This window comes from Molossus molossus, unplaced genomic scaffold (assembly GCF_014108415.1).
Source record: "Molossus molossus isolate mMolMol1 unplaced genomic scaffold, mMolMol1.p scaffold_m16_p_22, whole genome shotgun sequence".
NCBI lineage: Eukaryota > Metazoa > Chordata > Mammalia > Chiroptera > Molossidae > Molossus > Molossus molossus.
The window spans coordinates 19,434,152-19,447,211 of NW_023425358.1; the positions used below are offsets into that span (position 1 = coordinate 19,434,152).

Sequence of the window (13,060 nt, forward strand, 5' to 3'; positions counted from 1 at the left end):
GAGGCCCGGGTTCGGTTCCCACTAAGGGCACGTACCTCGGTTGCAGTTTGTCCCCGGCCCTGGTTGGGGTTGTGTGGGTGGCAACCACTCGATGTGTCTCTCTCACATGGATGTTTCTCTCTCTCTTCCTCCCTCTTTCCCTCCCACTCTATATCTCAAGATAAAATGTCCTCAGGTGAGGATTAAAAAAAAAAAAAGCCTGACTCCAGAGCCCAGGACTAAACTGGCCCCCACCTGTTTTTGTAAATAAAGTTTTATTCATTTATGCATCATCATGGCTGCTTTCATGCTAGCAGCAGAACTGACGAGTTGTGAGAGAAATCACGTAGCCTCCAAAAATATTTACAATCTGGCCTTTACAGAGAAAGTTTTCAATTCTTACCCTAAATCACTTTGATACAGCCCTCTAGGATGATTGTTTAATGATAAAGGAAAGAGAATCTATGGCTATTGGGAAACACAGGCATTCCATTTTCAAGACCCTCACTGGTGATGGACTGACCAGCATGCCCACACCCATTCCCTTGTGCTTGTTCCCTCCTCTGTGGTGTGGAATCTTAGAATTTTATTCCTGGGAGAGTCTTTGCGATCCTCAATCTGACTGTCTCTCATTACAGAGAAGACTCTCCGAGGTTCAAAGTGGTTAATGATTTGCCTAATGGCAAAAAGCTGGGACGAGCCAAGTCCTTTGGTTCCTGTGAGGTTCCCCACTCCCTTTGGAGTGCTTACTTATGTGCTGAAAGGGTTGTGGAAGGGTTGGCTCAGCCCCTTGGGGTTGCCTCGGGTATGTATGACCGAACTTTCCTCCAAAGCAAGAGTCCTCCACTGGGCTGTGTACCTGGGGCCCTGCCACTCAGCAATTTCTGGTACCACTAGCCAGGGAGCGGGAAATTTCCCCTTCCGAGCTCACATTCTGCTTCCACATCTCCCACATTGCCAAATAGCCGTTACAACACAGCACACGAATAAAACTTTATTTACAAAAACAGGTAGGGGGCAAGATTTAGCCTGTAAACTCTCATTTGTTTAGTCCTGGGCTCTGGGTTCAAATCAAGCTTCTTGGGTTCGAATCCAGCCTCTGCCCCTTACTAGCTGTGTGACCCTGGATAAGTTACTAAACATCTCTATGCCTTACATTTGTTATCTGTATAACAGGGATACTAGTACCTACTTGAAGTTGTGAGGACACACGCACTGTCTCAGGACACATGCTGGCCTCACGTGTGACCCAGGCTGCCGAGGGCCTACCTGGCTGGCTCCCCGTGTGAGCTGATTCCGGTAGTAACCCCATCCTGGAGCTCTTGCTCCTCCTCTCTTACTGTTCCTCACTCCTTTCTCCAGGCCAAGGTGCAAGCCATTTCTCTCTCCCGGCCTTTTTAACTTTTCAGGAACAGGGTCTTTTTCCAGAGCTCCTGGATCTTCACCTGTTACAGGTTATAACCACTCCTTTCAAAGTCCCAAAGCCCTCAGGGATGCGCCCAACTGGCCTCTCCTCTGTCCAATCTCTTTTCAGACTTTACGAGCAGTGATTTTCTCCTACTCTTTTTTATAGGTGAGTACCCAAGCCCTCCAGGCCTGGGACGTATGGACCCAAGGTCAACCGAAGTCCTCCCTTTCTAGAATCCCCTAGGACACTCTTTCCAAGGCCCCTCTGGTCACTCACTCCCCCTAGAGCAGAAAGTAGGGGAAGAGGCAGGTGCAGGGAGCAAGTGTCCCGCTGGAGGGTTTCTGCCTCCGCTAACAGGTCTCCTTGGGCCAGCACGTTTGAGAACTGATGTCCCAGCTATAAACATCCAGGCAAATGCACAGGCATGAATGGACTTTGCATTTTGAATTTTGATACCAAGGGAAATTTAGAAGTATAGGTGTAACACAGTTTAAACTACTTTTCAATTATGGAGACAAAGTACTTAGATTTGTATTTTCTCGCATAACGTGTTTTCCTTTCAAGCTTGTATCACGATGATGTTTTTAAGCCATTTTAAATTTTAGAATAGAAATCACCATGCTTACTGTTATTCTAAACTAGCAGGTTTTAAAACTTTGTGAGTCAGCAGGACCTTGTCCTCAAACAAAATCTTATATTAGACTCTCCTTTTATAAAGCAGATAAACATTGGTTTACTGGGAAAGAGGGGAGGGCAGCCCCGAGGTTGTCTGCAGCACTTGAAAGTTGTAGTGAACATATTTTTAAAAACCACTACTTGAGAATATAACCATACTTCACTGAAATGTAAACACCGACGACTGTAAGGCATACCATGTAGAATAAAAAAAACGTGGCATGCCGGTGACTGATTATAACACAAGCCAATTTCAAAGATGTTAAAGTGTGGTCAGTGGGTAGGTGGAATTGATGATTTATAGCAGCATAATAAATATACGCAGCCCAGCCGGTGTGGCTCAGTGATTGAGTGTCAACCCATGTACCAAGAGGTCATCAGTTCGATTCCCGGTCAGGGAACATCCCAGGTTGTGGACCCAATCCCCATTGTGGGGCATACAGGAGGCGGCCAATCAATGTTCTTTCTCACCGATGTTTCTATCTCTCTCTCCCTCTCCCTTCCTCTCTCTCTAAAAATCAATAAAGAAAAAAATTGAAAGTACATAAATATATGCATAAACCGTGTTCATTTAGTCACACGGTCGATCTGAAAGTTAAATTTCAGTGAAGCGGCGACAATCGCTTCACATAAACGCTAACTTCCATCTGCAGGACTAAGTGCTGCCTGCGCACCAGACAAGTGCCAGCTGGGGGGTCACCTGGGCACCCCTGGCCTTTCCTCCATGTCGTAGTGTTCCCACTAACTGAGCACTTGCCAAGCAGGGTGCTGAGTGCTGCAGGTGCATCGTCTCATTCCAACCTCACAAGAACCCTCCACAGCAGGTATTATCCTCCTCTTCTATAGAGGCGGAGACTGAAGCTCAGGGACACTCCGCAACTTGTCCAAAGTCACACAGCTAGCAAATGTGGCAGGTCAGATATGCTGACTTCAAAGCCCTATTGTTCTATTTTCTAGAATATTCTAGAAAACTCTAGTTGGAAGTGATGTAGAGGTCCCTGCTTTCCTATTTAAGAATCTCCCTTCTCACCCTGGTTGGATTGACTCAGTGGTTGGAGTGTCAGCCCACAGACCAAAGAGTCGCGGGTTCGATTCCAGTCAAGGGCACGTGCCTCATTTGCAGTTCATCCCCGGCCTTGGTCGAGGTCATGCGGGAGGCAACTAATCATCGATGTCTCATCGATGTCTCTCTCTCATCGATGTCTCTCTTGCATCTCTCTCTCTCTCTCTTTCTCTCTCCTTCCCACTCTATCTGAAGATAAATGGAAAAATATCCTCGAGTGAGGATTTAAAAAAAAAAAAGGAATCTCTCTTCTCAGCATCCCTAACAGATGGTGATGTTTCAGCAAGTCTGACCAGATAGAGAACAGTCTACCTAAAGGCATGATTATCAAACCTGCCCGATCATCAAAAGCACCTGGGAAGCTTTCAAAAATGCAGATTTCTGGGGCCTTCTTGTAAGGTCTCCCCCACGCCAAGTAGGTCTGGAACGAAGCCCAGAAATCTGCATCTTTAGAAAGCACACCCAGCTGATTCTGATACATGGGCAGGTTTAGAAACCATTAATGCAACCTCACGATGGCTTAAAAGCAAATTATTGTTAGAGGAAGAAAAGCTGAGTTTCGGCCTCATCAAGGAAGCACAAAAGGAGAATGATGCGATGTTCTGTTGGTTAGAATAATTCAATACTGAAACATGAGTAGGAAAAACACCACTCATGGGAAATCCCACATGAACCACTGAACCCTGCCTGGGTGGGGCTAATTCCTCTTACCAAACAACTCTCAGCCCAGACCCACACCTGGCGCTATCGCGAAGAGAGACATTGCTGGTTCCAGAGTGAGGTGGTCCAGGCCCAACTCAAAATGCCATGTCTCCTGGAGTGGTTCTGCCCCATGCTTCCCCCCTCATTGGCTTCCCCAAGACCCGGAGATTGAAAGCTAAGATCTTAATCCCAATAAATCAGCACTAGGATTTTTACGTGAAGAGACGCAAGTTTTCTGTCATCATGGGGGAGGGGGTCAGGAGAAGAAAAGGGGGCAAAATGTGGCTGGATGAGCGTTGGCAGGTTTGCTGTAGGGGGGACACTGAAGCATTAGATGGGGTGGGGGTACACTATTTTCAAAAGAATTAAAGTAAACTTCGAGGTTCTATTTAGCTCTCTAATTCAGAAAATATCGAGTCCACTAAGGTTTCACTTCCAGCCTTGGCTCTGAAACCTGTAGAGCAGCACAGTTCAGAACATTCTACCACGATGGAAATGTTCTAGATCTGCCACCGTCCAGTACGGTAGCCACCACCCACATGTACCTAGTAAGCACTAGAAATATGGCTAGTGTGATTCAGGAAAAAATATTTAATTTTATCTAATTGTAATTTCAATTTAAAGAGCCAAGATGATTAGTGGCTACCATATTGGACAGCGCAGTTCTAGAGGGTCTATCCCAGCCTTGTCCTGAACTCTGTGGTCTGAGCTGCCTATTCAACACCAGCGATTATGAAATCACCAAAGTCCAAAGCATGAGAACACAAAAGCCCTGACAAAGAACAGGAAGGAGACATCAGAATATGTATGCCTCTACCCCACCGCAGTGTCAGGAGAGACCACCATGAGGGACCCACCACAGAAATCAGTCTCCGCCCAGTATTCTTGGTCACCTTAAGGATAAAGCAAAAATGACTTCAGGGGTAATTGAAGCAATAGTGATAGTGCCAATGATTAAAATCCATCTCAAAACAACCAATCAAGGCCAAAAGTGGTGTGATTTCCTCATCTTTTCTGTCTGTGCTAAGCATGACAGTGACTTTACTCTCTTGTTTCTCTTCCTCCAGTCAACTCATAGCTGCCCGTCTCGTCTCACTGTGTGTGTGCTTCATTACCCCCTTTTCACCAGCCACTCTGGCTTGATCTTAAGCCCAAGGAATCGCACGATTTAGCCAATTTGGTCAACTAGTCGTTTTGGCGAGAACTCTGGATCGAAATGGTCATTGGGCTGAATTGATGAACCAGCCAGAGCGTTGTGCTGATAGGATGGAAGGGACCTCCCCATTTCTCTTCAGTCCACTCACATGTCCTTTGGTTGGGATAATTCTGCCCACATGTACATGTCAGGGAAAGCACCTCTTAAGTATACAAAACCCACTAAATTGGGAACAGTGGGGGATCCTCTTCCATCCACTCAACATGTATGTCCCAAGGGCCTCCATGTATCAGGGACTGCATTGGGCTCCTATAGTCGGACAGATAATGTCTTTCTTCCATGGGACTTAGAGTAGCAAAAAGGTAGCAAAAGAGCACTATTTAGTTAGCTTCCACCTCATAAGAGGTGTCCACTTGTCATAACACTCCTGGAAGGCAAATGTAGATACAGAAGTGGAAGCTCAGATTTGCCGCCATCTCCTCAGTCTGTGTGCTCTTTGCTTCTCTCCACTGCCTGCTAGTGCATTCTCTTCCTCTAACTCTTCGAGGATTGCAAACAGCCTCTTTCGGGCTGTCCTCTTACCACAAGAGTAAGGGTGTCCAGAAAGCCTGCTGAGCCAGAGGCCCGTTATCAGGCAGGAAGGAGGAATTACCGCCACCCCAACCCAAGAACACAGCCTCCTACCGGGAATACCATAGTTAAACAGTATTTCAGAGAGAACTTACCGGCCACCACACCATACTTCGTCCTGCCAGGAAGAAGCCTCCAACGGTCCCACGATTAGTGGAAAACATAGCCTGAGGAGGAAAAGTCAAAAATTTAACAGAAAACTAGAACAGAGGGACCTTGTCAGCAAAAAGGACAAGTCTCCCCCTATACTCCAGCTTTCTTCCACCCGCTTCACGTTCTGAAGCATTTCCAAGGTCCCCACTCCCCGGAGCTCCACTATGCAGGGGGAGGCAGGGACCTCCAGTTGACAGACAAGGACACTGAGCTCAGCTCGCAAGGTCTAGCAGCTTGTCCTGGTGCTAACTTCAATGAGCCTATGGTGTGGCTTCGAGCAATTCACACCACCTGGATCTGTTTGCTTCTCTGTTAAGTAAGGGGAAATCGAAAAGTTTATGGCTTTTTTACAAGCATACTCAAGGTGGGTGATGAAGCATCATAGCTTTTAAAAGCACCATTCGGTATGTAATTACATCTAAATAATGCTGAGAAAGAAAGAAAGAAAGAAAGAAAGAAAGAAAGAAAGAAAGAAAGAAAGAAAGAAAGAAAGAAAGAAAGAAAGAAAGAAAGAGGAGGGAGGGAGGGAGGAAGGAGGGAAAGAAGGAAAGAAGGAGAAAAGAGTGGGGGGAGGGAGGGAAAGAAGCTATAGGAATGCATGGCACTCAGATTTAATATTACAAAAAAGACTAAACATTCAAACTCAATTCAAAACTTTCTTCTTTGAGTCCCGCCGGTATGACTCAGTGGTTGAGCATCAACCCATGCACCAAGAGGTCGCCTGTTTAATTCCTGGTCAGGGCACATGCCCAGGTTGTGGGTCAAATCCCCAGTGGGGGGCATGCAGGAGGTGGCCAGTCAATATTCTCTCTCATCAATGTTTCTATCTCTCTCTCTCTCCTCTCTTCCTCTCTCTCTAAAATTAATAAAGGAAATACAAATTGTTTAATTTAAACTTTTTTTTGAGGCTGTAGGTGGGAGTTTGCTAGAAACATTACTTTTCAGTGTAATATCAGTACTGCAGAATGATTGACTATTATTATGAATCCGGAGGAAGGAGGAGGTTCCTTCTGTCTGGGGTATCAGGAAAGACTTCCCTAAGAGGGCAGCATTTCAGCAAGTCTTGAAAAAAGAGGGGGATTTACTAGTCAGAGAAAAGAAGAAAAGACATTTCAGACCGCAGGAACAGCAGGAGTGAGGACCCAGAGGTGGAATTTCACCAATGTGGGGAGCAGGGGAAGGTGAATAATGTTGTCTGATAGGCCTGGTTAAGGCATAGAAATGGGTAGAGTGCGGAGAAGTGGGAACAGACCACAGGCTCTCAAATGCCAGCCTAAGAAGTATAGGGTTTATTCCGTAGTCAGTAGGGAGCCACTGAAGGTTTATGAGAGAAGAATGACATGCATTTTCAATAAATGACAACCAGCCCCTCTCACAGCTCCTTGAACCTCTGAACCTTCAGCTCATTCCTAGTGCAGCTCAGTCCTCCAGGACAGAAGGGGGACTGTGTCTGCCCTGGCCTTCCTTCCCCTTGCTCTCTCTATGTCAAAGGCCTTCCCTTAGCTGAAGCTTGCTAATCTTCCTGCCCTGTCAAAGGTATCTGTGTTTTCACAGGTGACCCCTGAGGTTAGAGAGTATTGCTGGACCAAATGAATGAATCTCTGATGCTGACATTTCAGGCACTTAGAAATCCACCACTTATTCAGCAAAGTGTCTGCTCCAGATCGCACATTGCTGTGCTCAGACTGCAGAGATGCATTGGACTTCGTCCTTCAGGGAGCAGGACCATTCATGCATCCAAACAATCAACATAGATTTGGTGCACAGCCCTGTGTTTTAGGCAGTGCCAGAGAGAGCACCGCTCAGATCTTTCTGGACACCTGGCAGGGTCCTCCCTCCCATAGGACATACTCTCCGGGCCTCTGTTGTGGTTATTCTGGGAATTGCAAGAGAACCAATAGACCCAAGGTTCAGAGAAGGTAGCTAGGGCTGAAACAGAAATAAGTCCCAAGAACTCAGGCTCCAGCAGTTGGCCAGAGAAAAACCCTTCTGAATGTCATTATGAAGCTGAAGAAGGTTGAGGAACAGGAAAAGTGGGTTTGGAGCCCAGACACATTTCCAAGCTGGTCTTAGAAATGAAGAGCTTAGAGGAAGAATATGAGGGTAGAGACTAGAGTGGGAAGCTGGAATAATTCAGCAATCATGTTGGGGATAGGAAGGTATCTACTCCCAGCCTTTTCCTCTCTGAAATATTCATCCCTCATCTCCAAAAGTCCAGGCCCTGCATACCCATCCATCAAGGACCCTTCAAATGCACCTTCCCCATGAAGCCTCACCTGACACTCCCCAGGACGTCTCCTCCTCTTCTCCCTGAACAAAAATAATTTCTCTCCCCTGTGAACATCTAGAGAACTCCAGCTATACCTCGTACACACCTCTTATAACCTTTTTTACTTTATATTACAAATTTTCTTTCTAGCTTTATTGAGGCATCTAAACAAATAAAAACTGAATATATTTAAGGTGTCCAACGTGATGTTTTGACATCCATATTCATTGCCAGAAACTGAGGAGTGGGGGAAATGGAGAGAGGTTGGTCAAAGGTGCAACGTTTTGGTTATAAAATTAAGTTCTGGAGATTTAATGTACAGCATGGGGAGTATAGTTCATAATACTGTACGGTATCGTTAAATTCACTGAGAGTAAATCATGACTATTCTCACCACAAAAAAATATTGCAACCATGTGAGGTGAATGTTAATTAGCTTGATTGTGGTCGTCATTTTACAAATATTTAATCCCCCATAGTGCTTAATATAATGCCTTGTGCATGGTGCACATTCAGTAAAAAGTTAAATGGATGGGATTCTCAGATCTCTCAGGCGCCACGCCTCCTCCCACCCTTAACACTCTTTATGGAAACGTTAACCCCAGGCAGGGGTTCTGCAAAGAGTGTCAGCAGCATCCAGTAGGTGCTTCCTGGGTTGTGCATGGCGTCTCCTGTACTCTGCCTCCTTTCTCCCTGCTGTTTGCTGCCTACAAATAGGAAGACACTGTCTCCATGAGCACAGGTTGCTCCAAGGTTCAACCATGGCATTAAATTGTCCTGTATACCCTGCAACTGGAAGAGAATGATTTCACTATTGCAAGTCTCAGGAGCCAACAAAGCATGACTACTGACCCACGTGTTTTGTCCTCAAGGGAATAAAAGTATCACTGAGCAAAGGAAGGTACTTCAGACCTGCGAAGTTCATGAAAGTGGGGATGTTGGGCTGGAGAAGAGAGGACTCGATGTGGCCTGTCATCTTCTGATATGTAAAGTGGGAGAGACTCACTTAGAAGGCACAACCGGACACAATGGAGAAGCTCCTGGACATCAGACCTGAGCTCAGAACAAGGAAGAGTCTCCTCACTGTCAGAGGTGTCCAGAGATGGACATGCGGCCACTGAGAGAGCTTTGGCTACAAGTGTCCCAGTGAAGTGCTGACAACTTGTCAAGATGATTCTGTCAAGCGGTTTAAAGAGACTCAAGCCTAAGATGAGGATAAACTGTAGACCCTCACTTTACAAAAATATGTGAGGAAAGAAGGAATTCTGCACCCCCAGAACATTGCCACGGCAACACAAGTGGTGGGGAGGACCCTGGAGAGAACATTCCCAGAAAAATAAATAGTGTCTTAGGAGGGGGAAAGGTGAGACACTGCAAAGAGCATGGCATTTGGAATCTTAAGACCTGCGTTCTAGTCCCCGCTCTGGTGCTGATGCATCTGAGTGACTTCTAGTCTCCCTCACTGACCCTCATCTGAAGATGGAACTGTCCCCCCACCCCCACCCCCGAGGAGCCATTGGTACGCAAGCATCCAATGATGCTATTAGTACAAATGATCGCATGAGGCAAGGATCAGTAAGTGTTTTCTGTTAATAAAAAGGGCCAGATAATAAATAGGTTTTGTGGGATACATATGATCTCCACCAAATATTCCTGTTGTTCTGCTGTTTACAACCTCTTAAAAGTGTAAAAACCATTCTTAACTTGTGGGCCACACAAAACAGGCTGTGAGCCAGATTTGGCCCATGGTCATAGTCAACAACCCTCAGCATAAAGGGTTTAAGGATATCTTAATAAATGTTCCAAAAGAATAAGGTAAGAGGCTCAGCCTAAAAGGATACAAAATTCCCCAAGGAGCAAACTGAGAGGCAGTGAAAGGAAATGGAAATATACAGTTGACCCTTGAGCAATGTGGGGGTTAGGGGTGCCAAACCCCACAAAATTGAAAATCCATATATAAATTTTGATTCCGCAAACACTTAACTACAGTTGTCCCTCAGTATCCATGGATTGGCCCCAGGATTCCCCCGTGGACACCAAATCCACCGATGCTCACGTCCCTTATACAAACCAGTGTAGAAAATGCATACAGTCAGCCCTCTGTATTTGCAAATTCCCAACCGAGGATTGAAATCGTTTTCTATCCACAGTCAGGTGAATCCAAGGATGTGAAACCCCAGGATACAGAGTGTCAACCAAATATTTATTGAAAAAAATCTGTGTATAAGTGGATCCACGGAGTTCACACACATGTTTTTCAAGGGTCAACTGTACACTGAAAAATAAGCTCAAGCCCCAATATAACTGGATGAGGTAGCATTGAAAGAAGATGAAACAGAACAAAATTGTGTTGGAAGAGATGGGGATGGGGACAGAGGGACAGTAGCTGTGTCTTTTCTAAGTTGAGGAAGCACAGCAGGGCTGGCTCACTCTGTCTCGGCAGCCCAGAGATCATACAGGAGTCAGGATGCCTGTCCCTGAACCAAGCCACTCCTGAAGCTCCAAGAGAAAAAGGGAGAATGCAAACTGGAAGAAAGCCAGCCTGGTCAATGATCAGGGTCCAGAGACACTGACTAATGGGGAAAGAGCAAGCGTGGACATTTACTAGCAGGCTGTTAGATAGCATTTAACAGGACAAGTGCTTCTGATTCAAAGATATTTGAAGAGTGTCAGCACCATAATCAGCGGGACTGGCAGGGCTAAATAAGATGAAATTGCTGAAGGGGATGAGATGATCCGATTGTCTGGGAGGCGGGCACTAGGACACAGCTAGTAAATGATGCAGTCACATCTGGGCTCCAGCTCTTCTAAGCTGTGGAGGGTGAGAGGAAAGGCAGGTACAGCAAAGTACCTGGTGTCGTGTAAAAGATCCCTGACTTCCAGGAATAATTCCATGTATTGCAACCGCAGACAAATCACAACCACATGGCACTTCAATGTCCTCTTCTGTGAAATGGGGACTAACATTCCTGCCCTCTCTGTCTCGTGGCTTTTTGTCAAGATGTCCTACCCAGCTGACCACTTTTGTCCACTTAAAAAAACAAAAATAATTCAGGGCCTGGGTCATACCCTCGAGGGCAAATAATAATAGTGTTTTTAAAGATTTCTAGCATCCATCATGCACTTTCAGATTCATCTCTGCAGATCCCCTCAACAGCCTGGGGGAGTCATAGGATAGGTAAGATTGTGTCCATTTTACAATTAAGTAAACTGAGGCTGAGGCGGGCTACCCAAGCTCACATGTCTGGAGCCATGCCAAAGCCGTTACTAAACTTGAGAATCCTAGCTCCTAGTTGGACACATATGGGAAGCTGAGGGATTAGAGGAAGGGTCAGCTACACCAGCCCCTTGTGACACTTGGGGAGGCTTTTAGTCATATCTGGTTTCCACAATGACTTAAAGAAGAAAAAAAAAGTTATTTTATCCCTAAAAATAAACTCTGTGGCCATGGAAGGGTTAATGTCCACCCTCATCCCCTCCTGGCCTGCCATCTCCCCCCTGCCCCCCAAAGCCTTTGAGAGTGGCTGGAATTTTTGCACATTTAAAACACCTCCTCTTCTGGCTGATGGGTGTGCCAGAGTCTGTCACAAGTGAAATTTCCATGTTCCAGGTTTCTAAGAACAAGTTTCTCTGGTTTGGTGTGTCCCTGGGAGTCCCAAAGGGGAGCCAACTGCATTTCCCTCTTCCCGTTGCCAGGATCCTCTCCAGTCTTCCTTCTCCTCCTCCTCCTCAACCCAGCGTTCCCAACTCTCACTCACTCCAGCCCCTGGGATCCCCATGGCACAAGGCCTTCAGGTCAGCCTATCCCAGGAGGGAGACACCAGGCAGCACCCTCCTTAGGCGGCCCCGGGCACCTGCAGCTGGCAGAGGCTCGTGTCCTTTTCCATCCGAACTGGATGACTAAGAGGCAGGACAAGCCTGGGGACCCTCCCTGCAGCTCCAGGCTGGCACTGTCCTGCCCACCCTCCTTCTCTGCTCGCAGGTCCGTGTTCATCTCCGTGTGCTGGCCAGCGCCCCCTCACTTCCGTTCGCTGCTTTCCCTCCTCACCTCACACTGTGCCCCGACTTCTCTTAGCGCTTCCAAGTCATTCCCTTTCTGCTCCACACACTCTTCAGGCCGGCCCCCTCCCCTCCTCACAGTTCCCCCAGACCCTTGCTCCTCCGTGTGCCTCCCCTGTCCCTCCCGTTGGCCCTCGCTCCGTCGCGAGTGTCCCCCACATACCCACAGCCCCACAGCCATGACCACCACGAAGTAGACGACGATGACAGAGATGTCGGCAGCATTGCGGATGCGCTCGTGGGGCGCGAGGGGTGCAGCAGTCGCGTTGGTCACGGGGCTCCAGGTGGTACTGTCCATGGCAGCGGTGGCAACGAGGTGTCCCTCTCGCCGCGGCCACTCGCTCCTTATAAGGTCTCTGGGTTAATGATCAGCCCCGGAGGAGGGCAGGAGGGCACCCGAGAGTCGTGCAGCCGGCGGTGGCGCAGGACCTCTGCGGGGCACCTGCCGTCGGAGCAGCTCCGCACACAGCAGGCAGTGGGAGCCGGCAGAGCTGCTGGAGGGCTGGCAGCTGACAGGTAAAGGTTTATCTACAGGGAGGGGCCAGCCAAGGGGTGGTGCCTGGTACAAGAGCTGGCTGTGCTCCGCAGCGGGCACCCTGCTGGGCGGCCTGGACTGCCCGGGGGCCACTCCCCAGCAGAGGAGCGGCTCCAGTGAGAACCAGGATGCCTGGGGTCAAGAGCCCAAAGTCTTCAGGTCACCTGCCACCTGCCCTGGGACCAGTCCCACGCCTCTCTGGACATGGTTCCTCCCGGTGTAAAATGGATGCAGGACCGACTGTTTCCCAGAATCAGCCAAGTTCTTGGTCTCCGTGGAGAACCCTACCAGGAGGACCGGAAGTTGTTGAATGATGCTGGTGAAACATTCAGGCAATTGCAATCTCTTGGCCACTGGATGGCCACCCACCCGCCCGCATTTCTGACTCCCCTTGCACAGCCTGCAGCCCTCAGGGACCCTGTTACCCCACC

The 13,060-nt window shown here is 47.7% G+C and overlaps 1 protein-coding gene across 2 annotated transcripts in view; it reads right to left on the reverse strand.

Annotated features, from left to right (window-relative positions):
- Positions 1-12,392, reverse strand: part of SLC5A1 (solute carrier family 5 member 1) — a 59,083-nt gene extending 46,691 nt beyond the window's left edge. For both annotated transcript variants that reach the window (XM_036276587.1, XM_036276586.1), the window contains exons 1-2: positions 12,258-12,392; positions 5,709-5,780 (exon numbers count right to left, since the gene is read on the reverse strand). In XM_036276587.1, coding sequence (XP_036132480.1) covers positions 5,709-5,780; positions 12,258-12,392 — 207 coding nt within the window. The remainder of the gene's footprint in view (positions 1-5,708; positions 5,781-12,257) is intronic.
- Positions 12,393-13,060: the final 668 nt, after the last annotated feature.